The 25,787-nt window shown below is 39.2% G+C and overlaps 1 protein-coding gene across 2 annotated transcripts in view; it reads right to left on the bottom strand.

Annotated features, from left to right (window-relative positions):
* The window catches only part of FCHO2 (FCH and mu domain containing endocytic adaptor 2), a 104,705-nt gene that overhangs the window by 66,602 nt on the left and 12,316 nt on the right, over window positions 1-25,787 (bottom strand). For both annotated transcript variants that reach the window (XM_020790236.3, XM_020790237.3), the window contains exons 2-6: window positions 15,678-15,769; window positions 6,244-6,318; window positions 5,154-5,295; window positions 3,827-3,979; window positions 2,590-2,694 (exon numbers count right to left, since the gene is read on the bottom strand). In XM_020790236.3, coding sequence (XP_020645895.3) covers window positions 2,590-2,694; window positions 3,827-3,979; window positions 5,154-5,295; window positions 6,244-6,318; window positions 15,678-15,769 — 567 coding nt within the window. The remainder of the gene's footprint in view (window positions 1-2,589; window positions 2,695-3,826; window positions 3,980-5,153; window positions 5,296-6,243; window positions 6,319-15,677; window positions 15,770-25,787) is intronic.

The following is a 25,787-nucleotide window of genomic DNA, read 5'->3' as shown; positions in this document are numbered from 1 at the left end:
AAATGGTTTTCAATGCATTCCTATGGGAAATGCAGATTCGACTTAAGAACTTTTCGACCTGAGAACTGCCTTCCAATACGGATTAAGTTCGTAAGTCGAGACCCCACTGTACATTAAGAACAAGTTGCACATCTATTATTGTTGTTCTGGGAATGCTTATCACTGCAAGCACATATACCAGTTTCGCACTTCAGCAGAGCTTCATTTCAGAGTTTACTTAGTTATGATTTTGGTGGGCACCACAACCCTACCTTTAGTGGAGAGAGATTATGGAACACTAACACTATCTTTTCACTAAATTAAGGCTTGGATGTGGTGAACAGGGATAACTCTCTGTGCGGTCAAACAGGATGATTAAATGGGGAATACAAGAGTTCAAATTTACACTTAAAACTCCAAAGACGAAGGAAATCCAATGTTTTATTTTTGTTTTCATTTCTGCTCTATTTAACTCATGCCACCATAGTACAGATGTATTATCCCGCATACAATGTTATGAATGTAAGTTTATCAAGGCAATTACAAAGATACTTATTTTTATTTGAACATATATGATTTGATATTTACAATCTAAATTCTCTGCAGACTGTTCATATCACTCTTCGGTTTAATCCTATAAACGTAATAATATTTTAAAACTAGTATGAAATTTATGCTGTTATTCCCGTATTTCCCATTATGGTAGAGCACTGCACTGGCTGCCTATCTGGTTGAGGGCGTATTTTAAAATCCTTGTCTTGACATTTAAAGTCCCATGTCTTTCTTGTCCTGATTATTTAGCAAACCTGCCATGACATATTCCTTTTAAAGACAACTCAGTTCACATATTCCAGTCTGTTGTTGGTCCCTTGGACTAAGGTGGCAAATTCTAGGGTTTGGACATTTTCCTACTTGGCTCCAAAGCTGTGGAATTCCCTCCTCCAACACCTTCATGTGGAACCAGAATTAGACAAATTTAGACAAGGCTTGAAAACCTATTTGTTCAACTTGGAACCATAGGTGTAAGGTGCATGGAGAGATGAGTGACTGGTTTATTTTTACTTGAATGCTTTAACTGGTTTGTTGATAGTTATATTCTTCTATCACTTCTTGCTCTAAGGAATTTTATGTTGATGGTGCAGAATAATAATTTTCATTACTTTCTCTTCATCATAGGAAAGAGATGTGCATGAAAAGCATACATCAAGCATGCAATTTAAAGCTAAACTACTGTTCTAGAATATCACAAATGGCAAATATGTTAACAAACACAAAAGGGGCAAATCACCTGATCCACACTTTCTTTTTCCTTTGCCAAAGAAGTTCACAGTTTGCCTTAAATGGCAAACATATTTCAAATGATTTTCATGTTTATTTTACATTAGTCCCAGACAAATGTGGCATCACAAATTATCTAGTGCATTTATACTGTATGTGCTCATGTTTATCTCTTGTTTTCCAACAGAACCATCAGCATGTATTTGAGAGTCCTATGATTTTAACATTCTGTTTTGAAAAATGAACCTATCACTATTTTATGTTTTTTAAAAAATCAGATACTAATTCCATAAATATTAATATTTATTAGAGGCCCAAGGCTTAGATTTGCTGCACCACATTAAGGATCTCACATTTAGAAAATCTTATGATACAGAAACAGCTCTCTGACAAAGTGAAGGGCTGGATATTAATACTAAAAGAGCATTTTAGAATAAAAATGACCCTGCCCGGGCTTGAAGACAATCAGGGGAGGATTTTCTCTCAGTCCTGCAACCCTCACAGGTGTGCTTGGTGGGGACACAGGAGAGGGCCGTCTTTGTCGCTACTCCCAAGTTCTGGAACTCCCTCCCATGGGAAGGTAGGCTGGCCCCGTCATTGCTGTCCTTCTGCAAGCAGGCAAAGCCCTTTCTGTTCAAGCAGTCTTTCCCTCGGGTGGTCTGATAGGGGATTTAAATGAATGGTTGTGCTCTGTTTTAGTATTGATTTTTTTTACTGTTTTAATATAATGCTTATTTAATTCTTTTTTTAATATTTCTATACCTACTCTTTTTAGCTTCTACATATTAGCTTTCTAATGATGCAAGTGTCCTTTTGAAAGGAGGGATAAAAATATTTGAAATAAATGCATACATACATAACTTTTAAACCACATAATAAATGACAAATAGCCTAATTAGATTAAGATGAAAGGATGAAAAAAATCAACATGTAAAAACAAAAGATTAGCTTAGCTCAATTTATATTATAAGCCGCTGATTCTCCTGTACTAAGTCTTACTTCTGCCAAAGAAATTCACCTTCTGAGCCCTAGAGATTTCAATCAATTTTGACCATTCACTAGGGATTCTCTTTGCCCAAATACCTTGCAAAATAATTAACAAGAGAGAACACGAGACTGTATATGAAGCAAACTGGAGAGTGCAAATAAAAACACAGCATGCAACATGTACTGTAGAGTGGGGTTAGATCCAGACTTAGTTACACTTAACAGTGAATGGCAAACTGGAATCAACAAGACTTATGATAATAATAGAAAAATATGTACCACTTATTTCAGGGGGTCTACTCTGAGGAAATTAAATAGATCCAGCCCACTGGAAACAAGGCTTACCTGTGCAGTTTCAGTCATTTTTTGTTCAAAATCAGATTTTGCTGTAGCATACTTTTCTACATATAATCTGTATGTATCAGTAGCTTTCTTGGATTTTACAGCTGCCTAAAGGAACAACAATACAGACAGGTATTGCAAGACAAACACTTTACAGTCAGTTTAATTATTACTCTCTCATCTGTAATGGTTTGCTGCCATCAAAGTAAATACCAGTTATCACCACACGGGGGCTCATGCAAACAACATACTGTACTATATAAAATGCAAAATCTTTATCTTCATTCGAAAGTAGAATGTGAGCATAGTTCAAGAAATAAATTTCAAAAATAATGGCAGAAATATTAAATGAAATATACAATGTAAGATCATAGTTGTAAGTGCTCTCTAAAAAATTTAAAACTCCAGAAGGGCCTATAGTTGCATGGAAAAGGAATAAAATAATGCAAATCATCTTTTCTCTACACAATTTTCAAGGTATATTTTATGTAAACCACAATAGGAGGAAAAAAGTCCTTCTGGAATTCCCACAAACATACTTCAGTTTCTATCACACAGTCATAATCTGTGTTACACTGTACCTCACCAGTACAATGATACTTTAATTTTAAAGAAAATTGATCATTATCACCAATGTTAAATTTAAACAAAGGTTCAAGATGGCATAGGTGGAATCTTTTTTTAAAAAAGAAAAGTGTGAAGGGGTCAAATGAATGATGGACTGAAATATCTTTCCATTTTCAACAAGCTGAAAGGAAATCTTGCCTGTTTATGGCATCAGGGTCCAGTGCATACAGAAGGATTATAATGGTGGGCACTGGTTCTATTTTGTTTCTGCTGTTTTTTAAAACTAGGACCCCAGGATCCACCAGCAACAGACAGATATAAAAGCTGTACACAAAAAAGCAAAAGCATGCAGCTTATATACCATCCCACAGTGCTTTAAGCACTCTCTGGGCGGTTTACAAGTTAATTATGCAGGCTACACATTGCCCCCCCCCCCCCCCCGCGCGAGCTGGGTACTCATTTTACCGACCTTGGAAGGATAGAAGGCTGAGTCAACCTTGAGACAGCTACCTGGGATAGAACCCAAGGTCCTGAGCATAGCTTTGGCTGCAGTACAGCCGTTTAACCACTGCGCCACGAGGCTCAGCAGCAATGTGGTGTGTACATTTTTAGTTTTATATCATAATAACATCATTAATAAAGTCAGTGAGAAATAAGGCTCAGCAAAAGTTACCTTATCTATTTCTCTCTGTGTTGCACCCTCCTTTTTTAAACGCTCTTGTTCCACACATTTTGAATTGTAGTTTTCTTTTGATTTTTGGAGAGCTTGGGTAATACTCTGGATGTTTTGCACTGCTTCCAAAGTTCCTGAAACTTCTTCCTTAGTCTTTTAAATATTACATGTATGTTAAAAACTATTATTTTTTAAAAAACTTGAAGTAATTAAAATACATTTTTAAAACTTTATTACAGTCAAAGACCAGAAAAACCAAATCAATATAAAATAGATACAGATAATTATAGTTTCATAAAATCAGTCAGGGTAATAAAATTCCATTAAAACATGATAAAACAACCCCTTCTTTCCAGTTAATAACATCATATATCCTTAATATAAGTAAAACCTCAGCCAGTGTGTGAGGGTTCTATGGATACCTCAGGCTTACCGGACATAAACACAGGAGACGCTTGTTCTTGAAAACCAGAACTAGGGTTTATTTGAACATCAAATAAAGAAGTATTAACGTTAAACTTATCATCAGTCTCTTCTCTCGTCGCCAATGGGTCAAACGAGGGTGCCCACACATGTTGATAAAAGGGGTTGAAACTGGGTTCATACCAAGGTCCTTTGGTAAACGGGTTAGCTTCACCTGGTCCTTTAGCTTCAATGTCCACCTCTATTAAGGGTAAGGTCTCCTCCTCTCCCCTTTCTGAGTCATAGAGGTTGGCTCCCTCTGCATAGGGGTCCCAGGATCCGGTAAATACCTCCTCTGGCAAGCCTCCTCCAGTCACCATGTTCTCCTTCCCTTCTCTTCTCTCTCTATCTTTCCCTTTTCCTCCCTCAAACGCCTCCTCCACTCTCTAGGTTCTGACTCAACCCAGTAAGACGGTCTGGGGGGTAAGCCTCTCATTCTGCGGTAGTCTGCCTCCTCTCGAGGCACCCTAACCTTCTCACATCTCCCTGTCCAGGGATCCTCTACCCAGATTAATTCCCATCCCCCGGGTATCTTGTCTTTTTCCTCCCTTAACTGTCCAAGCCCTGCCTCTACCAACAGTCGTTCCTCCACCCAGGTTCCTGCCTTTTCTGTCCTTGTCTGGGTAGCTACAGACATCTTCTTTATACCATTCCAAATCCCCAGTGTCTACACCCTGATGTCTGAACACGATGTGAGTAGTCGCAGGCATTGTCTGAGTCTCCTCTCTCTTAACTGAGGACGACACTCCGGCGAGGACTTCAATAGCCTTACCTCGGGTCTCACACAGTGTTATATTAAAAGCATTATATTATCCATCTAAAATCACCTTGAAGTAATTAAAATACATTTAAAAGTACACATAACCTTTTTATGAGCTTTGATCTGTTCATCACCGTATTTCTGCACTTCTTTTATTAGTTCTTGCAATTTTCGAACAAGTTCTAAGTGACAGCTTGCTAATTTTTCTGTTGATGATTTGAAAACATCCCAGACTGGTGAAAACGTCCTAAAATAAGAAGGAAAAAGATGTGCAACTTTAATCTTGAACCAGCATGTACCCAAGCTCATAACGAAGTGTCCTGTATAAAAAACAAAAATTCTGTTCCTTTACTTAATACTATGTAAAAAGTATATAAGCTTTTATTTTGTTTATAACTTCTCCCACCCAAAAGGGATCTAAACCCTAGATTCAACAAATACCACTACTGTTTTTATTGCTATTCAATGCTATGTGAATATTCAGTTTATTAAAAATTCCTTGATTTACAGATAAAAAACAACAATTACAAATGCCTTTTCATCTACAGAACAGACACTATGTTAGTTATACAACCCAGTCCACCAAATTCTTATAGCCCTGACATGCAGGCCAAGTAGGATGTCACAAGCAGACTGATCAAGTAAATTATTCATGTTCTGATTCTAAAAATTAGGGATTCAGCTCTTAAAAAACTGTGGGTGAGGTGACACATTTTCAAATCACTGATTTTTTAATTTTTAGAAAGCAAACTAGAATCTTCAACTAAATAAGTAACCAACCATTCAATTAAATTAGTAACCAATAGAATTATTCAAGTTAATAATATAGGAAGGAAGATAACCTGATCTTGCTTCCATATTCTTTTAATTTGTTATCTTAATGTTTGGTGCTTTGCAATTTTTATACTTTCTGTATTTTTGAGGTTGGTCATCGATAAAACTCCAACTTTTATAAGGCATGTTTTTCTTTGCTGCTTATTCAGGAGTAGGCCCATCTGAATCAATTGATGTAGGAGCTGACTCATCAAATCCCCAAAGATTCAATGAGCCTACTCTAATGTCATTTACTATGCTAAGCAACATGATTCTGGCTACTGAAACACTCCTTCAACATCTTTAAATTTATCTATCCAAGGCTTCTTAGTGTTTTAAAGAGGAATTGCATAAATATGTCTTGCTTTACATATCAACTTACCCAACCTGTGAACAATTACTTGCTGATTTTGATAGCTTCATCATAGATCTTGAATAGGTCTCTTCTATTGCAGCCCTATTAACAACAAAAGGCAATCCTCAAGAATCTACACACAAAATCTATGCAAGCCTCAAACTAGTGCTCAATAAATTCAAACAACCTCTAGTTTACATGGAACATGGGATGCTGCTTTAATGTCCACAATTCAAAACACCAGGAAATCAAAATGGCAATTGCAGCCAAGAAATAAAACATTGAATCATGCTAGGTCGCACAGCTACAATGAATATGAATCATATATGGAAAAGTAAGGATGTCAGGTTGACAACCAAGTGCAGATTAATTTGCACCGTCATGTTCCCCATAACTACATATGACTATGAGAGTTGGATGAAGAAGATGGACAGAAGGAAAATTGATTCTTTTGAGCTATGGTGTTGGAGGAGGCTCTTGCACATCCCATGGACTGCAAAGATAACGAATACAGAAGTGCTGAATAAAACTGGACATGTCAGTTGAAAGCAAAATAACAAAACTTAGCTTCGTTATTTCGGCCATGTCATGCAATCAACATCATTGTAGAAAGACACTATGCTTGGAATGCTCAGTGGTAAAAGATGAGGAGGACACTAAAATGTGTTGGTTGGATGTAATCAAAGCAGACACTGGCCAAACTATAAAGCAGCTAAAAGATTTATATTCATTGTAGCTGTGTGACCTAGCATGATTCAATGTTTTATTTCTTGACTGCAACTGCCATTTTGATTGACCAGTGAACCTAAAAAGTTTAATTCTTCTACAAATTCAACCTCCTCCTACATCTTACAACATAAAAATGTGAATGTAAAATGATAAACTTTGGTTCATTGTATAAAACATTAAAAATCAAGGAAAGGAAAATGAACATATTTTGCTCTCAGTGAGACTTTTGCTGCTCCTCCAACAATGACAGATATTTTATATGGCTTGCACTTAGTTCTTTTGAAAGCTATGAATATAGCATGAATTTCATCAACAAGCCCACTCTAATAATTAGACTTGACAGTTCATTACTTGATACATAGATTCTGCAGGTAAGGATGGGAGAAGAAAACTGGAAAAGTTCACACATGCCCAAAATGAGAGATTTCTAGCTCCCATGCTCAAAGAGAAAGGGGCAGCAAGGTAGTAGTGAGAATCCCCCCCTCTTCCTATTATTTCTACCTGTTCAAACAATCTTGTAAAGGCAATCATGAGAAATCTTTATTTATTCCTTGTCTTCCTCCCCATAATTAAAGTCAACAGAATACAAAACAAAACATTACTTCGAAGAACATGTGAAGCATCCCCTACCAAGAATCCCTTTTCCTTTGGCTTCTCTCAACCACAAATACCTACAACAGCACTGACCTACAACCTCTCCAAACCCAACTGGCAGAATCAAGAATTATATTCAGGGTTGGGGAGGGAAGGAGAGACCCCTTGCTCCTTTTGCAAATTGCAGACCCCTCTATTCTTCAATTAATACACTTTAGGGTAGCTCAGTGGTTTAGGTATCTGGCTGCAGAGCCAAAGTTTAAAAGTTCTGATTCCCCATTGTGCCTCCTGCCAGTAAAGCCAGCTGCACAATCCCTGGGTGCACCCACCAGAAGAAGGGAATGGTAAACCATTTCTGACTACTCTGCCCAGAAAACCCTTAAAAAATCACCATAAGTCAGAATTTACTTGATGAAACATTGTGATTATTATTAAGGATTATTTTATTTTAGCAAATCTTAAGGGTGAGACCTTATAATTCCTTCTCCTCCAGTGTTCATGCAAAGGTCTCTGGGAAACCCCTTCTTGTCCCATACGCAAATAGGGGGAAAGAAGGGGGCAATGAGCATGTACAGCAAGCATTTATTTAAAAATTAATCGTATACAAAACAAGTATGTTAAGGTCATATATCTTCTAAACCAGTGGTTCTTAACCTTGGTTTACTCAGGTGTTTTTGGACTGCAACTCCCAGAAGCCTTCACCACCATCTGTGCTGGCTGGGGTTTCTGGTAGTTGCAGTTCAAAAACACCTGAGTAACCAAGGTTAAGAACCACTGTTCTAAACGACAGGACAGAGCAACCTTAAATTTTAAAAAAGCAGATAACAGAAATCATTCTCTTTCCAGGAACAGTAGTAGGTATTTGAATAATAAGTACAGAACTTGCTGTATGTGCAAAACAATGGTAGCAAATTGATTTAAAAAAAAAAAACAAATGAGAACTTTAAAAGTTCCTTATTAGAACTCCTTCAAATTTGGCAAAAAGCAATTCCATATAATCAACTTCCCCTTCCAAATATAGCCCCAAATAATTCAAAGTATATATATTTTTGTTTGGACTTATCTATTCAGAGCACGTTACCATAGACTCTCGAGACTGAAGGATGCTACTATCATTAATGATTTACAGAATGCTCTTTTGACTGGTCATGCAGTATCAAAAGTGTACTCTTAAACAACTCTTCAAAAAGGAAGATTAGCTACTACTTATGTTAGTCTAATCATCACTATTTTAACAAGTCCATGATTTAACAGTGTTCAATGTACCAATATGTCTGCTCAATTATGTATTTTTCATAATAGCCTCTTAAGCATGAACTGTCAGCCTATGCTGGTGATGTGTTAGAAAAACAAGCTTTGCTCTAGACCTTGGATGTCAGGAATGTTCCTCTGGTCCAAGCACAAGGGCAGACATGAACAGAAACACAAACAGCAAGACAGTGGGCAATCTGCACAAACACATATATCCAGTAAGATACTGCAGTACAAATACAAAACCGATCAGAAGTCTGATGTTTGGAGGCTCCTCAACTCTATAATTCTACTTTCTGGAAAAAAGTAAAGGAAGGATCTTTTGATGAAAAACTGCTTGAATTTGCTTGTCCGTTCTCTTTCGTTAGGTTGTCTAAATCTTCTTTCTAGTCTATCTTTCTATCTCATTTAAATTTGTACAGAATGAGATAGAAACTTGTTCGATTGTGTCTGTTCCTATATAAATCTATCTTTAAGCTAAAATGCTCCTCAGTTGTTCTGTCTTATCCCCATACCACCTGAAGTACAGCATAGTGTCAATATGGGACAGAGACTTCTCTTCAGTGGTTCTCAAAATCATGCAACTCAGTCTTCTTTTTTTGTCACCTTCAGTTTTTGAAACATTCTTTAATGTTAGAATGCAAATATTTGCACTGTCTTAATGAACTTGCAAAACGCCTTGGATTTTTATATGCTGAAAAACATGAGTGGTTGTAAGTACTGTATTCATAATAATTATAATGACAACATTAGAAGAAGAGATGGAGAGAATATATAATCAGACAATGCATACAGCAACATCTGCTTAACCTTGCATGTGTTATACCTACAAACTGCAACTATCTAGCCTTCTAACACTAGATCCAGGAACAAGTCCAGTCTATAAACCTGATCTTTCAAAAAGAGTGCCACTGATTTGAGCATTCCCTGAAAATCTAGATCAAATAATATTGTGATATACTGGCCAAAATCCTTTTTGTACAGTTCTGCTTGCATGAAAAGACTGATGTCTTCATTAGCAACAGATGACCACTGATTAAAGACTTACTTTAAGATGTCAGGGTGTGTACGGCTCACATGTAATGAGTTGAAGTTGCATGGATCATAGCCAGCAGTAGTGATCAAGCAGCCTACACCAAAACAATGCTTGTTTAAAAAGCCTCGTAGCACAGTACTACAATTAAGACTCTGCTCACAACCCGAGTTCAATCCTGAACTCAAATAGCCAGCTCAAGGTTGACTCAACCATCCATCCTTCTGAGGTTGGTAAATTAAGTACCTAGCTCATGGTGGGTGAGGGGAATGAGCAATGTGTAGCCTGCATAATTCAACAGTAAACTGCCCAGAGAGTGCTCTAAGCGCTATGGGTAGTATAGAAGCTGCACACTTTGCTTTGCTTTATGAGAAGCAAATCCAACAGTTATCTAGCAAACTGTATCATGTGAATGTCACCTTTGTATCTAAACAGGCCAAAGAGAAAGAAATGTGGAAACTACAGTGGTGCCTCGTATAACGAGTGCCCCGTTTAACGAAGAATCCGCATAGCGATGGCTTTTTTGCCATCGCTTTTGCGATCGTATTACGATGTTGCCTATGGGGAAAAATCGCTTTGTGATTTGTCCCCACAGGCACCATTTCCCCCCAGCTGAGCGGCGGGAGCCTCGGAAGGACCACTCCCGCCGCTCAGCTAGGGAGAAATGCAGGCAGTAGCCTTGGAAGGACCTTTCCGAAGGGTCCTTCTGAGGCCACCGTCGGGATTCCCCTTCGGAGGGGGCATTTTCCCCGAGCTGAGAGGGAGCTCCGCCACTCAGCTGGGGGAAAATGCCGGCGGTAGCCTCGGAAGGACCCTTCCAAAGGGGCCTTATGAGGCCACCGCCGGGATTCCCCTTCGGATGCCTGAAAGGCATCCAGATCCCTCCCACCCTGCCCCCGCGACCGGGATCCGCGTCCCGGCCTGCTACCCCCGCCATGGTCGGACTCTTGGGAGTCCGATCATGGATGGGGTAGCCAGCCGCGAAGCAGATCCAAGTGGCGGGGACAGGGTGGGAGGGGTCCAGATGCCTTTCAGGCATCCTGGGCTTGGATCCACCCCCCTGGCCAGCTTCCCCATCCATGGACGGACTCTCGGGAGTCCGTCCATGGATGGGGTAGCCGGCCGCAATGCGGATCACGGCTGCCCTCCTTCCAACCCTTCACCCCTTTCGCCGCCGCCGGGCTTTGGAAGCGGCTTCCGAAACCCAGCGGCGGCAGCGATGAGGGTGAGGGGTGGGTCAAGGAGGGCAAGGCTTGGTTATTCCCAAGCCTTGCCCTCCTCCCAACCCCTCACCCCCTTCTCCGACGCCGCTGCTGGGCTTTGGAAGCAGCTTCTGAAACCCAGCGGCGGTGGCGGAGATGAGGGTGAGGGGTGGGTCCAGGAGGGTAAGGCTGGGTTATTCCCAGCTGCCCTCCTCCCAACCCTTCACCCTCTTCTCTGACGCCACTGCTGGGCTTTGGAAGTGGCTTCCGAAACCCAGCGGTGGCGGCGGAGATGAGGGTGAGGGGTGGGTCGAGGAGGGCAAGGCTCGGGTATTCCGGCTGGCATTTTCGGTGCGGGCACGTCGGAACGGCCGCGGGCGAGGTCTCTCCCGCGGCCGCTTTGAAGCGCCGGCCAGCCAGCTGGCATTTGCTCCTTTGGTTGCAAGCGCTGCTTTGCAAGGAGGGAGACGCTTCCTCCCTGGCTGGCTGGCTTTTCCAAAGGAGAAGCAAGCCAGCCAGGCAGGGAGGAATCATCTCCCTCCTTGCAAGCAACGCTGGCTCCTCTTCACGCTGGGATGAGCTCAGCCCAGCGTGAGGAGGACCCAGCGTTGCTTGCAAGTAGGGAGATGATTCCCCGGCTTGCTTCCGAAGCCAAAAAGGCATGGAGAAAGTGTGGGAAGTTTGAACTTCCCGCGTTTTCTCACTGCCTTTTTGGCTTCAGATAGCTCCAAAGCCGCCCATCGTGGCGGTGGGGACCCCCAGGGAGGTCTCCCAGGGCTTGCACGCCACCATGGGAGACCTCCCTGGGGGTCCTCGCCACCGCGATCGGTGCCTTCAGAAGTTTCAAAGGGCTTTCCCCAACATTGGAGGAAGCCCTTTGAAAGCTCCAAAGGCAGCAGAGCGCCGGGCGGCTAGAGCAGGCCGGGGCCCTGGCTGCTCGCCTCCAGCCGCGCGGAACCAGCGGAGGGCCGGGCGGCTAGAGCAGGCCGGGGCCCTGGCCGCTCGCCCCCGGCCGCACGGAACCAGCATAGCACCGGGAGGCTTCGGACTGGTAAGTCCTGTTTTTTAAAATTTTTGGTGTGGGTTTTGGAGGGTGGGGGTTATGTTTGTGGTTTGTGTCTGTGTGTGTGTGTGTTTTTTCGAGCATTTTCGCTGCGAGTGCTCCAGCTGTGTGAAAATGGGGGCTTTGGTCCTCCCAAAGGCCCCATTTTCACACAGCTGATCGGCGGTTCCAAAATGGCCGCCGCAACCATTTTCGCTGCCCTCGCTTACCGAGGGCGCGAAAATGGCGGCGCTATGGAGGAACATCGCAGAACTGTGAGTTTAGGGCCCCATAGGAACACATTAAACTAAGTTTAATGCGTTTCTATGGGGTTTTCCGTTCCGTTTAGTGATGTTTCCACATAGCGACGATTAATCCAGAACGGATTAACGTCGCTATGCGGGGCACAACTGTACATAAAACTTGCATTTATGTAAGTTGAGAGACTGTTTCACTCAAGAGGACTCAGACATAAGCTTTGAATCCTATTTTTTCTCCTGATTTTTGTTATTACATTACATGTTAATAAATCCTCTTTTTTCTGATTCTAGATTAATTAAAAAGTTCTGCTTCTCTCTATTCAGGGGAAAAAATCTGTCCATCATGAATATGTCTGATCTCCAAGATCTATTTCAGAGACTATTCACCAGATTACTTTAACTTCAAACATCATGTAGGTTGTGACTGGAAAGGGTCTCGTCAGCGGTGGTACTCATCTGTTAATTATCTTTTCTATTCATATTCAAAAGGCACGATTATTACTATTTTAGATGGTAGGTCCAAGCTATTTAAGACATTCTGATTTCTATCTCCTTCTGAACAGTCTTTTAAAATTGTTTTTAACTCTTCTGATGATTTGCTATCAAAATTGGTCTGATGATGTTGATTAAAACATTATCAAATTGTTATTACATACTGCTTTAGATTTTTGTAATAGAAAAGCAACACAAACATATAATAAAAATAAAGTGATGTTCCAAATAGCTAAGTCAGATCTCTCCTGGATGTAGAACTACATGCATCAAAACCAGACCCATGACAATCTTCTCACAGTTAACACTAGCTTGAATAAGTACATAATTATGATTATCATGAATGTCAATTAATGTAACAGGCACCACTTTCTTTGATATTTTGTGCCTTCTAAATCATAAACAATTTGAGATGAACCATTCTACCAAATTCCCTCTATACAATCTGATCTGTTACTGTATATACTTTACAGAAACTTCTCTCTAGAAGGTAACTATTTTTAGATTTGTTAGACAGTTGATTCTCTAGTGTAAGGGTTGTTGTGGTGACATCTTAATGCAGCTGTTTTCCAACAAAAAATTTTGAGAGAGAAAGACAGACAGGCAAGAGACAGAAAGTGAGACATGCCTCTGAAAGCAACTTGAATCTATTTAAAGGATTTCAAGACTAAGAAGTATCTCTAAGTGTCAAAAAGGTCTCAGATTTGTTTAGACAACTTCAGAATACAGACAGAAGACATCATACATCAGTAAACTGATATGACTCCAAGATATATTTGACCCTACTCAAGGAGAATGAACCTTGTGATTCAAATTACAGTATTCATCATGTTTTGTATTAGACACAGCTTGAATGCAAACAGGTAACATATGCTAATACCAATCCTATGTGGCAGAATTTAAATACAGGTTTTGGACCTTGTTCGGATTTTGGGGGGAGGGAGTAAATTTACACATTTTATATAAATCACGAAGTAATCTGTGATGGAAAAAGAACTCACAAGGCTCTGGTATTTAATTAAGCATCACAAGTCTAGGCTTGCCTATAAAATCCTTGTGTCTGCCATCTCCAGATGTCACCTTGTAACCATGGAAGCAGATAGCTTGACCTGAAACAGTACACTTTTCTGGATAAATCATACACAACTCATTTTAATTTTGATCAACTACTTAAAATACAACTTTCAATACAATAAACAAATGCTGTGCTATAATTTCCTCATAATTATAATAATAAAGACTGGTGCTGCTATTGCAGGATGCACTGTAGAGTTACCAAAAGGAAAACTTTATTTTCCCTTTGACAGAGTTCTCACTTTCAGTTGCACACTTACTAAGGGATATAGTAAGGGAAGTTTCAACATGCTCTATGAAAGTGTGTACAGATCTGTAGAACACAGAATTTATAGTTCAGGAACCACATTGACAAAATGATTCATCTCTCAGAAAAATGAGGCTCCACCTAGGAGGTTAGACCATTTCCAGAAAAGCTATCTGGATTTTATTATTAATTACAAGGCATATACTGACAAAGAACCCTGCCGTGTTAGAAACAGAACATTAGCAAAAGCTGTTCAGTATTTGTCATTCAGCTAAGGAAGGATGCGGGAAGAAAACTGAAATCCTAGTAAAAAGTGAGCTGTCATGTGGCTAGGTTCATTATGAAGAAAATGTTGTTTCAGTAAGAACCAAACTTCCTTCAAATCACTTTTCCTTTTTTCAACCCATAACACATTACATAAAGTTTTACTGTGCTGTATTATTCTCAGCAAGCTACAATCTGTACTTTTTTACATTTGACGTACCAGCTTAAACCAGCTTTTGTGTAAAACTGTTCAGTAACAGAAATACAGTGGTGCCTCGCTTAATGAGTGCACCGTATAGCGATGTTTCCGTATAGCGATCCCTTTTTCGGGATCGCTATACGGAAACATACCTGATCGTCGCAATAGGGAAAACCCGCATTGTGAAGATCGAGTATTGCGGGGGCCATTTTGGAGCCGCCGAACAGCTGTTCGGCGGCTCCAAAATGGCCGCCGGAAGCCCGGAAATGGCTGCCGGCAGCCGTTTTCACGCCGTGCCCTCGCTTAGCGAAGGCGCGAAAATGGCTGCCGGCAATTGGAATCCTCGCTGAATGGGTAAGTAAGAACGGTATTGGAACACATTAAACTAAGTTTAATGCGTTTCAATACATTTTCCCTACCCGTTTAGCGACGATTTCGCATAGCGAGGGTTAATCCGGAACTGTATGCCATACCTATCCCATAACAGGCTTTCCTTAACGTCTTTAAATTTAAAGGTCCAATTTTGTTGGAAGTTATTTCTGCATTGATTTTAAAACTTCTCATTTAACCTTAATGAGTCTACCTGTTTGCTACTGAGCATTCCATGCAAAAGAAAAACTTAAGTGATTTATTGAAAGAATTTAGCACTAGAGTAAAACAGCTCTTAAAGACACTGAATGTGTTACGACTTTGACAAAATAAGGCTAACAGATATGTCATTTTTCTCAAAAAGAGCTTAAATAAGTAAAAATCAGTTGAAAACAATAAAAACACTTCAAATAATAATAAAATACAGGAGGCAGATGATGAATACATGGCACACATGAAAAGATGGATTAAAATAATAAAGCTGGGATACTTAAGGCCAGGATGGGGAATCTCTGTTCAGTGTAAGAACCAAACATATTTTTTAAAGGTTCCTGGCAGAGTTAAAGTTAAAATGTAGCAGTAAAACCAGAACACATTTCAGCTTAAATTTCTTACCATCAGAAATTAAGGCTCAGAAATAGGTTTAGGATACTATACCACAGTCTTTTAAATCCTCACAGAGGTCTAAATGCCAAAGAGACTTACCTTTCTCTTATAAAATCTGCTAGTTCTTTTGTAGATACATGCCCATGTTTCATATTATGATAGAGGACATCAAAACCATTGTTCCTTTCTCCCTAAAATTAAAACAAAGTCATTACACTTCGGCCAAAATCAGGAAACACAGAAGCAACATATGGAGATAGATGCAAAATAGCTTATTTAACTAGCATGATTCCACAAACCTTGTACAGTTGCAAACAGAACATTCTGTCTGACAAAGTACTGGAACTATGTCACACCAGGCCTGCAACTAATATCTGTAAAATCTGCATAATATAACACCTCTACTGAGTTCCCTCTTTGAAATCAGGCTAAGATACATGCAGTTGCTTGCTGGAAAGCGCTTTCAGCAGCTGCTTCAAAGCCAGCCATTTCAAATGCCCATACCCCAAGCACAAAGCAGGTTTTACTGCCAAAGGACAACTGTCAATAATCTAATCTCAAGTGTGTGTTTAGCACATGCAGTGAAGAATTTAAACTATAAACAGATAAAAATGCTGGCCCACATTTGAGTGGGTACCTGTGCTGACAGAAGAAACTTCATTAAGAGATCTAGGAACAGGTGATTTTCCTTTCCATGTAAGCACCTCAAATGAGAAGCTCCCTCTCTTCCATCCCAATTTAAATCATCTGTACTTTTAGAAACTTTGTTCTGGTGCTTGAGGATGCATGGGGGCTGTGTATACAGATGAAACCGCTTCTTCCAAAGGGAAAAAGGAAAGAGAAAGAAAGGCAAAATATTGTGGCATTGTGACTAACAGATTTATTTCAGTGTGCACTTTCATGTATCAAATCCGCTTATTCAGATACCAGAAAGCAAGTACTGCAGTATTGTTCTACATTTATATCTGCAGTCTTTGCCATCTTGCCTCTTTTCTTTTTCCTATGAATATCATCCTCTCCCATCACCACATGCAACCACACATTCTGTGTATCAACAATGAAGAATTCTACTGTTGCATAAAATTTTAAAAAGAAGAAAATAAACAGTTCTAGTAGTTTTAATACAATTTTCACTGTCCCAAGCCTGGTTCTGCCCCATTTAAAATGGCTAGAAAGACTGCTTCCTCATAATAGTACTGAAAAATGCAATAGCTGCTCATAGAGAGCTCATTCAGTTGAGCAAACTCTCACATTCACAATGATGACATGAAATTATGCAAGAATCATGCACATACCATGTCCATTAAACCCCCAGTGCAGATAGCTCTAGACTATAATGAACAAGAATACATTTTTATCCTTTGTGCCTGAATATGCCATTAACAGCCAAAAAATGGGTGGCTTAAAAACAAGCAATTTTTTATTGTTAACATTTGACTATATGCTTATTCAACACAGTTAAACCTAACATGGAAACAAAAGTAGCTGCGCAAGCACAATGAAGTGACCAAAGCATTTGCACAATCAGGACATAACAGGAAACACATTACAGGAACTCTTTTGTTTTGTTAACGTCCTAAATACTGTATATGTAAAATCCTGCAGAAAAGATAGAAGCCATCACCTTGTTCTCCCAAACAGCATATCTGAATTTCTAAACTTGTTTCCACTGTAGCAACTTTTGCTCAGAATTTTTTTTACTGAATATGAACAATAGCTTAATTTAGTTATTGTATCAATAAGCTGGAAACTTGCATTCCTGTATGTTCTACTGTACTATTAGCAAACCTGTTAAATTTGTCCACAACAGAAAAATACACTAGAAAAACAAAACAAAAATTAAAGGGATAAATATTTTTGGTACTTCCAAGTACAAACAGCAACAAAAACACATGGAAATAATTGGTAGCTTGGGCACACTGCATTACACAATACTGTATCTGAATGCCTGAACACTAGATAAGTAGAAGCTAGTAATGTTATCTTAGCAAAAAAGGACATATCAATAGTTTCCAAGAATGTCTAATACCCTAACTGGTTGGGCTGGCTGAATACCATTTGGTAGACTATGTTGCATTTATTTTAAATGCCGCATAATTTTTTTCTAAGAACCTGAAATTTTTAAACCAATGTTCCCTCTAATTTTCAGCTTTGCTGAGCAGGGCTCTGCCCCTTGCATGAGCAACTCTACCCCTGAGCATGTGACTCCACCCCCATGGGGTTCCGTCTCAACCAGAACCAAAGGGGCTGGAAACAACTGCTGTGCAGTGGAGTCGTGCACACTCACAGTGCCGGGCACCTCAGAGAGAACCTTGCTTTTAACTGAATTATTTTGCAATGTAAAAATAAAACAGAATGCCATGGAAAATTTATTTTTAGACATCAAAATTTCACTTTGAAACTACATTGATTTAAATTTATGCTATAACTTAAAATATTTAAAAGTAAAGGGACTGAAAAATATTTTGACATGGTAATTTTAGCCTGTGAAGAGCACCATATTTGTATTTGCAATATTTACATTCTTTCAAAGAAGTATCTGGGACAGGGTCTCCAAACTTTTCAGTATGAGAACCACATCATATATTTTATACATTTTCAAGGGCCAAAGGAGGGGAGATCCCCCACCCCTGCTGTCTTTGCAAAGACAGTGGGGGATTGCTTAGATCAGGCTTCACTCCTCTTCCTATCTCCACCCTGGCATAGGAAGAGGAGGGAAGGGGGACCCAAGCATTCCCCTGCTCCTGCTCTGCAAAGACAAAAGGGGTGAGGGATCGCTTGTGTCCTCCTTCCCTCCTCTTCCTATGCCCAGACTGGATGAAAAGGCATGGCAGGCCGGATATGGCCTGCAGGCCAAAGTCTGAAGACCTCTGATGCGGAGGGAAACCTGCCTAATTATTATAGTCACTTGCTAATTCTCAGATTAGCATGATACTGTTTGTCATGAAGTTCTTCTTCACTCACTTATTTATATTTTTCTATGAAAAAGAAAAAATCAATCTCCAAACAAAATGGATGGAAACAGTTTAATTCGTTCTTTATGTGAGGTTTAGACAAAACACAGAAATCCATCTAGTGTTAAATATCACAATCTAGTTCCTCAAACACAGAGAGCGATTCCTGTCCAGGAAGTGGATCATAACCCACAAAAGCCCATAATGAAATAAATTTGTTTGTCTTTAATGTGCCCCAATACTTTAAAAAAAACTTACACCTGATGAAAGAGACTAACGTGGTTATCTCTTCAAAATCAAAATGTAGTTCAAATCCTTTGAATAAGACATTCTTTCCAATTACTATAGCAGGAACTATAACTCTATCATTCAAAGAGTCTGGGCATCATAATATCCCTCCCACCCCCAATATCACCTAAGGAAGCTGCATAACAACTTATTTTGAATCCAGTATGAGAAATGACATTTGAAAAGTTTATGGCAGGGGCAGCCAACTTACAGCCATCTAGATACTGTTGGACTGGAACACCCATATTTTCTAGCATTACATTGGCTAGAGTTGATGGGAACTACTGTCTGATAACATCTGGAAGAGCAAAGATGTTCATGACAGACTTATGAGAAAAATATTAAATTCCACTTCATTTTTATTCTCATAATAAGACAAAACTATACAAACTGTATAAAATGTGGTTTCTCCTTTATGGGGAAGCATTTAATAAATTCATACACAGTTTAATGTGCTCTTTAACAAATTTGTATGCTATGTGCCATCAAGTCAATTCTGACCCCAGCAGGGTTTCCATAGTACATGTGATATTTAAGACATATTTTTACCACAGTAAGTTTCCATGGTTGAGCTGGGATTTAAACTCCAAGTCTCCTAAATCCTAGTCCAACACTGCATCTGCTACAATTCAAAGAGTCGTCAGCAGATTTAGGTGTGACTATTTACACTGCTTTACATCTGTCTACACAGTCACAATTATTTATTTTTATTGGGGTTGAACTGAAACTGAGAAACAGGGACGTGACAAAAAAAAAACCACATAGTCACTCCATGATAATGATGTAACTTCAGCACAGTTTGTCAAATCTAAGTCCAATAGAGCCTGCTTATCACTAACCATTAATGTTTCCTAGAAAAAAGCATGCTTCTCCCACATTTTCGTACAAACTTGATCAGATAAGATAATTTTGGAACAACTGCCAAACAAGAGAATGTCTAGCCTTTCCAATAATTACTTTTCTAAGTCATATTTAAGTTGCAAGTTGATGTTCCATTAAATGTCCATATACTGCCACTTAATCCACCAATCTGAATTTCAGATTAATGTTTCTCCCCTTAGTAAGAATTCTGTTTTCAAAAGACAGCCAAGCAAAAGGATGAACAAACACATCTGTAACGCTCCAGCAAGGTATCTGACAAATGAAAATCAATAAGATTCTGTGACGGACAATAATTCTTAAATTTTTACTCCTTTTAAACTGTGGTAACTTCTTTCTATACATAAGAAGTATTCACAAAGGTCTATGAATCTTGGCCTGTTTAAGCAAAGAAATATGGAGCTGGACAGAATCCCAAAGATCATCAATTTCAGCTCCCTCGCAAGGCTAAACGTTTACCAACAGATGGCTCCCAACCTTTATTTTAAACCACCAATGGAGAGTCCCCCACTTTCTGAGGCAGTCCATTGTATTGTTGGCCAGTTTTTACTCTCAGGAAGTTCTTTTCAATGTTTAGTTCAAATTTCCTTGAAGCTACCACCAGCATTTCCTTCCCTCCACATATAAACTAGCTATTGAGAGTCAGGGAGGAGGTGGTTTCATGTGCACGTGATGCACAAAGAAGAAATTGAGATTTCAACTCTTTCTTTGCCTCTGAAATTCTGATGTTAGAAGATACAGAATCTACCAGTGTTGCATGGGTATGGGATTAGCAGCCCTCTGAAACTTCATCAAAATATTATTTATTGTCAAGGATCTGGACAGCCCACTGCATCAGATTACAGTGGTGCCTCGCTAGACAGTTACCCTGCATGACAGTTTTTTCGCTAGACATTGACTTTTTGCGATCACTATAGTGATTCGCAAAACAGTGATTCCTATGGGGGAGTTTCACTGGCCAATGTTTGGTCCCTGTTTTGCAAACCGATTTTCGCTAGACGACGAATTTTGACAGCTCCCTCCGCGCTCGCAAAACAGGTGTTTTCAGGACCTAAGCTTTGCAAGACAGTGATTTAAACAGCTGATCGGCGGTTCACAAAGCAGCTGTCCTATGGCCAATCTTCGCTAGACAACGACAATTCTTCCCCATTGGAATGCATTAAACAGGTTTCAATGCGTTCAATGGGAAAATGCTTTTCGCTAGAGAATGATTTCGCTAACCAGCGATTTCAGTGGAATGGATTATCATCGTCTAGCGAGGCACCACTGTATATGAAGAAAACCTGACAGTAATATTCGAACATTGTTTGAGAAAGCAGAGCAAAATGTAGAATTATCTACATGGATCCATCACAACATAATAAGTCTTATTACACAGACACCTCCCTTGACTTTTAATAGTAACTGAAATAAAAATATTTATAGCACTTATAAAGGCCAAGATCCAGTGGTCTATACAACAAAATTGAAACTTTATTCCCTTCTCTGTGTATCATGGCACCAAAAACCTATTGCAGGGGGTTTACCATCTCCCTACAGTGGATCTCAGGAACAGAAAGCAATGTAAGAAGAAAGAATGACACAGTTCTGGGGGGAAGTAGCAGAAAGGACATAACTAGATTCTGACCTTTGCCTGACCAATAACAGTATTCTCTTCAAAGATTAAAAACATTAATAAAATCTTTTCCAAATGAGAAGCAAGCCAGGCGGCCGGAGAGAAATCGGCTCCCTCCTTTCACCCGATGCTGAGTCCTCTTCGTGCTGGGCTGAGCTCAGCCGGCACGAAGGGGACTCAGCATCGGGTGAAAGGAGGGAGCCAATTTCTCCCTGGCTGCCCGGTCTGCTTTTCCAAACGAGCTTTTCCAAGGGAGGAACAGATTAATTGGCCAGAACAGATTAATTGGTATCCAATGCATTCCTATGGGGAATGCTGGCTCGATTTATGAACTTTCTGATTTACGAGCTGACTTCCGGAATGGATTAAGTTCGTAAATCGAGGGTTGACTGCATTTTACTTTCCTACAGTTAATAAACATGACTTCAGTATATAAAGGTGCTTAAAAAAAGTTGTGTCAAATTTTCCCTTCCAAATTTTCACCCCTCTCCAAATGAAACTTTTTTTCATGGAATCTCTATTTTCAGAAATTGTATACTTCAACTTCTAATGTAAAGATACGCATATTCAACCTCTACACTGTTATTTAGCAGACTTAATCCTTTTGTTCAGCCAGTTGAAGTATGATGTTTAGTTTTTAATAAGAAATTTACATAATTTTACATGAAATTATAACATTAACTACATATTACACTTTTTAAAAAAGAAAAAATATTCAGCTCAATTGACCAATTATCTTTCACCTCTCTTTCACCTTTATTTCCTTATTTTTGTTACTTATTAGACAAAACTGCAAGGGACTAGTTCAAAATGTAGGAACTGCAGAAATTTTAATTTGTATTTTAATCGCATTTTAATCATTTTATATTTTATTGTGTTGAATTTTAATTGTTGTAAGCCGCCCAGAGACCTTTGGGTAGAGTGGGCGGCATATAAATTTAAATAAATAAATAAATAAATAAATAAATAAATAAATAAATAAATAAATAAATAAATAAATAAATAAATAAATAAATAAATAATCTAAAGTGAATAAGATCATGCTCCACTCCCCAATTTCTGCACTTTTTAAACTGGAATCCATGCTTGGTCAGGTTGATTAGTACAGATTAGATAACTGTGCAAGCATTCTTCTCACTGTGTGATTGGATCAGCTGCCTGTACTATTGTATCTTCTGAATTTGAGCTAATCCTATCAGACAACAATTTCCAACTAAGTGGTGATAGTAGTCTTGTCTCAGTATGTTGGCAAAATGAAAGAAGAAAAAGAAAAGAAAAATGGAGGAAAAAAGCAAACTGGCAGTTTAAAGATTAACAGATTTATTTTAGCAAAAGGGGTGGGGAAGACAAAGACAAAGGTAAATGTAATCTTTATTAAGAGTACTAAAGCATCATTTAATTTTGGATAACAAACAAAATTCAAAAAGAACTTGATAAGCTTGAGCACTGGGCTGAAAACAGTAGAATTAAAGTTAAAAGGGGTAAGTGATAAATTCTCACCTAGGGGAAGAAAACCAAATGTACAGTTACAAGGTGGGGGACACTTGGCTTAGTACTACTATGAGCAAAAGGGATCTCGGAACTGTTGTGGATTACAAACTGAATATAAGCCAACAGTGCAATGTGGCTGCAAAAAAAGGCAAATGCTATTTTAGGCTACATTAACAGAAATATAGTCTCCAAATCCTGTGAAATTCTAGTTCCCTTTCTATTTGGCACTGGTTAAGTCTCATCTTGAATACTGTGTTCAGTTCTGGACGCTGCACTTTAAGAAAGATGTTGACAAACTAGATCAAGTTCAGAGGAGAGCAACAAGGATGATAAGAGGGCTGGAAACCAAGGCCCATGAGGAATTATCAGAAGAACTGGGCATGTTTAGCATTGAGAAAAGAAGACTGAGGGGATATACGATAGGACTTTTCAAATACTTGAAAGGTAGTCATATAGAGAAGGGGCAATATCTATTTTTGATCATCCCAGAATGCAGGACAATATGATAACGGACTCAAGCTACAGGAAGCCAGATTTAAGCTGAGTATCAGGAAAACATGTTAAATGTTAGAGCAGTGGTGAGAAACAGTGAAGGCATTCAAGAAAAAACTGAACAGCCATCTGCCAGATCTGCTTTGATTTGGATTGCTGCATTGAGCAGGCGTCAGACTGGCTGGCCTTATAGGCCCCCTCCAGCTCAATTATTCAATGATTCTATAAGCAGAAGCAAGCTTTCACTTCCACATAAGTTTTCTTTGGGCTATGTTTCACAGAGGTGTGCATGATATAAAAGAAACATGAAAGTTGAAAACCCCATAGCCAGGTTTCCTTCCTTAAAGAAGTACCAAAATGGGGGCTGCTGAATGAGTTCATAGGTGTTGTTGTTGCTGTTTAATCGTTAAGTCGTGTCCGACTCTTTGTGACCCCATGGACCAGAGCACGCCAGGCCCTCCTGTTTTCCACTGCCTTCCAGAGTTTGATCAAATTCATGTTGGTAGCTTTGATGACACTGTCCAACTATCTCGTCCTCCATCGCCCCTTCTCCTCTTGCCTTCACACTTTCCCAACGTCAGGGTCTTTTCCAGGGAGTCTTCTCTTCTCATGAGATGGCCAAAGTATTGGAGCCTCAGCTTCAGGAGTTCATAGGTAGTGGGTCTCATATTTGACAGCTGACAATGTGGACTAGAATGTCTTTAGGAGAGTTTAAAGTGAGTTTAAAATGTGTATTCCAGAGAAAAGTGAAATGAAGATAGGGGTGACTCCTCTAAGATTAACAGTTTCCCTTCTTGTACTACTTACTTTGAGGAGCAAAGAAAAGCACCTCATCCAATCCAGAATCACTACCCTTAATTCTCAGATATAGCCACAACAAAGAAGTGAAAACTTGATTTAAGTATTGCTAGAACCTATTTTCTGAGGGCCAGAATCAACTCTCCAAAGCCTAGAGCATCCATTCATGACAAAAGAAGAGTTAACCATATCTTCCGTACGCAAATACTGTCATAATACTGTCCCCCATTATAGTTTTAATTCAGAAAAAGACTTCCACTGGTACCAACACATTTTTACCTAAAGCTTCATTTCCCTGGGTGGCAATTCAAGGAGGGGAAGATGAGGGGAAAAAGAAGCAGGGAATGTGACAGAGAAACATTAGCAGAGGAGAACAGCATGTTTTAATTTCCTAAAAGATGAAAGATTCTGAGCAGAGATCCCTCTTAAGGTACTTCAAGTGCATATTAGATCATAGTAAAGGGGGTTGTGGGCTGGATATTGCTCCTTGCCAACTAATGTGGCACCTTAAGACAGAGCTTAAGTATTTGACAACCGCACATTCTGCTTCTATCAGAATGTGTGGTTGGGAGTGTGATAGAAAAGACACATCTGCTCACCTAAGCCACTTCTGCTGCATCTTCCCCTTTATTATTATTATTATTATTATTATTATTATTATTATTATTATTATTATTATTATTATTATTATTATTATTATTATTATTATTATTATTATTATTATTATTATTATTATTATTATTATTTATTTTATTTATATCCCGCCTATCTGGTCGGTTAAGACCACTCTAATCTTTCCAGGCTCCCTTTGTGTTCCCTATGCAGTTATGTCCTTGCTCCATCCTCTCCTTTTGAGCTCAAACCTGTCTGTTGCTTTTGTCTAGTTCCCTTATTATTCTCCTTCTCCATCCCTTTTGGTCCTTTCTCTATACTGCAAGGTGGACATGCTCTGGTGGTATGTGGCCAATTTTCTACCCACAAGATCCACTCCGGAAATGCAACCTAACCAAAAAGCAGGGGACAAGGGAAGAAGTGACCAGAAGTCTACTTCTAGTTTCCATTGCAAAATCATTGTTTCTGAAGGCCGACAGGAATGAGGAGTGATTCTTATCTGCAAATCTCCCCTCCCCACCCCCCACGCTAGGGTATCCAGGAGAAACCACAAGTTACAAAAATGACCTTAGGGAGCACATGCGCATATACGCTTACAAACCACATTTTGTCCACTCCTGTTATTCTTCTTCACTGCCAATATTTTAAGCACAATCCATGGAACTGTGCAACACTTTATTTTATTTGAATTGAATATATGGAAATAACATTGATCAAATAATGTAGAAATATATTGCCATTTGGGGGCCTGTTTGAGAACATGTTCATAAAAGAAACTACTGGCTGCTATTTTCTGCATCTCTTTTATACAACTAGAAACTAAAGGAGTCATTGATTTGCTCTTTCAGTGAATACAACTCTTCAAAAAAATGTACTGTATGTGTTTGAAGGGATATGAAGGAGAAATTATTTGGCTAGCTTTGCCTTCTGTATAATATAAATGAATCCTAGTAGTTCTACACTTTCCTACATATAAATTAGCAATAAAGCAAGTTGCAGTCTTTTGTTTGCAAGACCTGAACAGTGCTGTTGATGATAAGACCTCCATAAGGTTGCCATGTATCAGCAGTGACTTGATGG

This window comes from Pogona vitticeps, chromosome 2 (genome assembly GCF_051106095.1).
Source record: "Pogona vitticeps strain Pit_001003342236 chromosome 2, PviZW2.1, whole genome shotgun sequence".
Taxonomy (NCBI): domain Eukaryota; kingdom Metazoa; phylum Chordata; class Lepidosauria; order Squamata; family Agamidae; genus Pogona; species Pogona vitticeps.
This window is presented reverse-complemented; position numbering and strand designations above follow the sequence as displayed.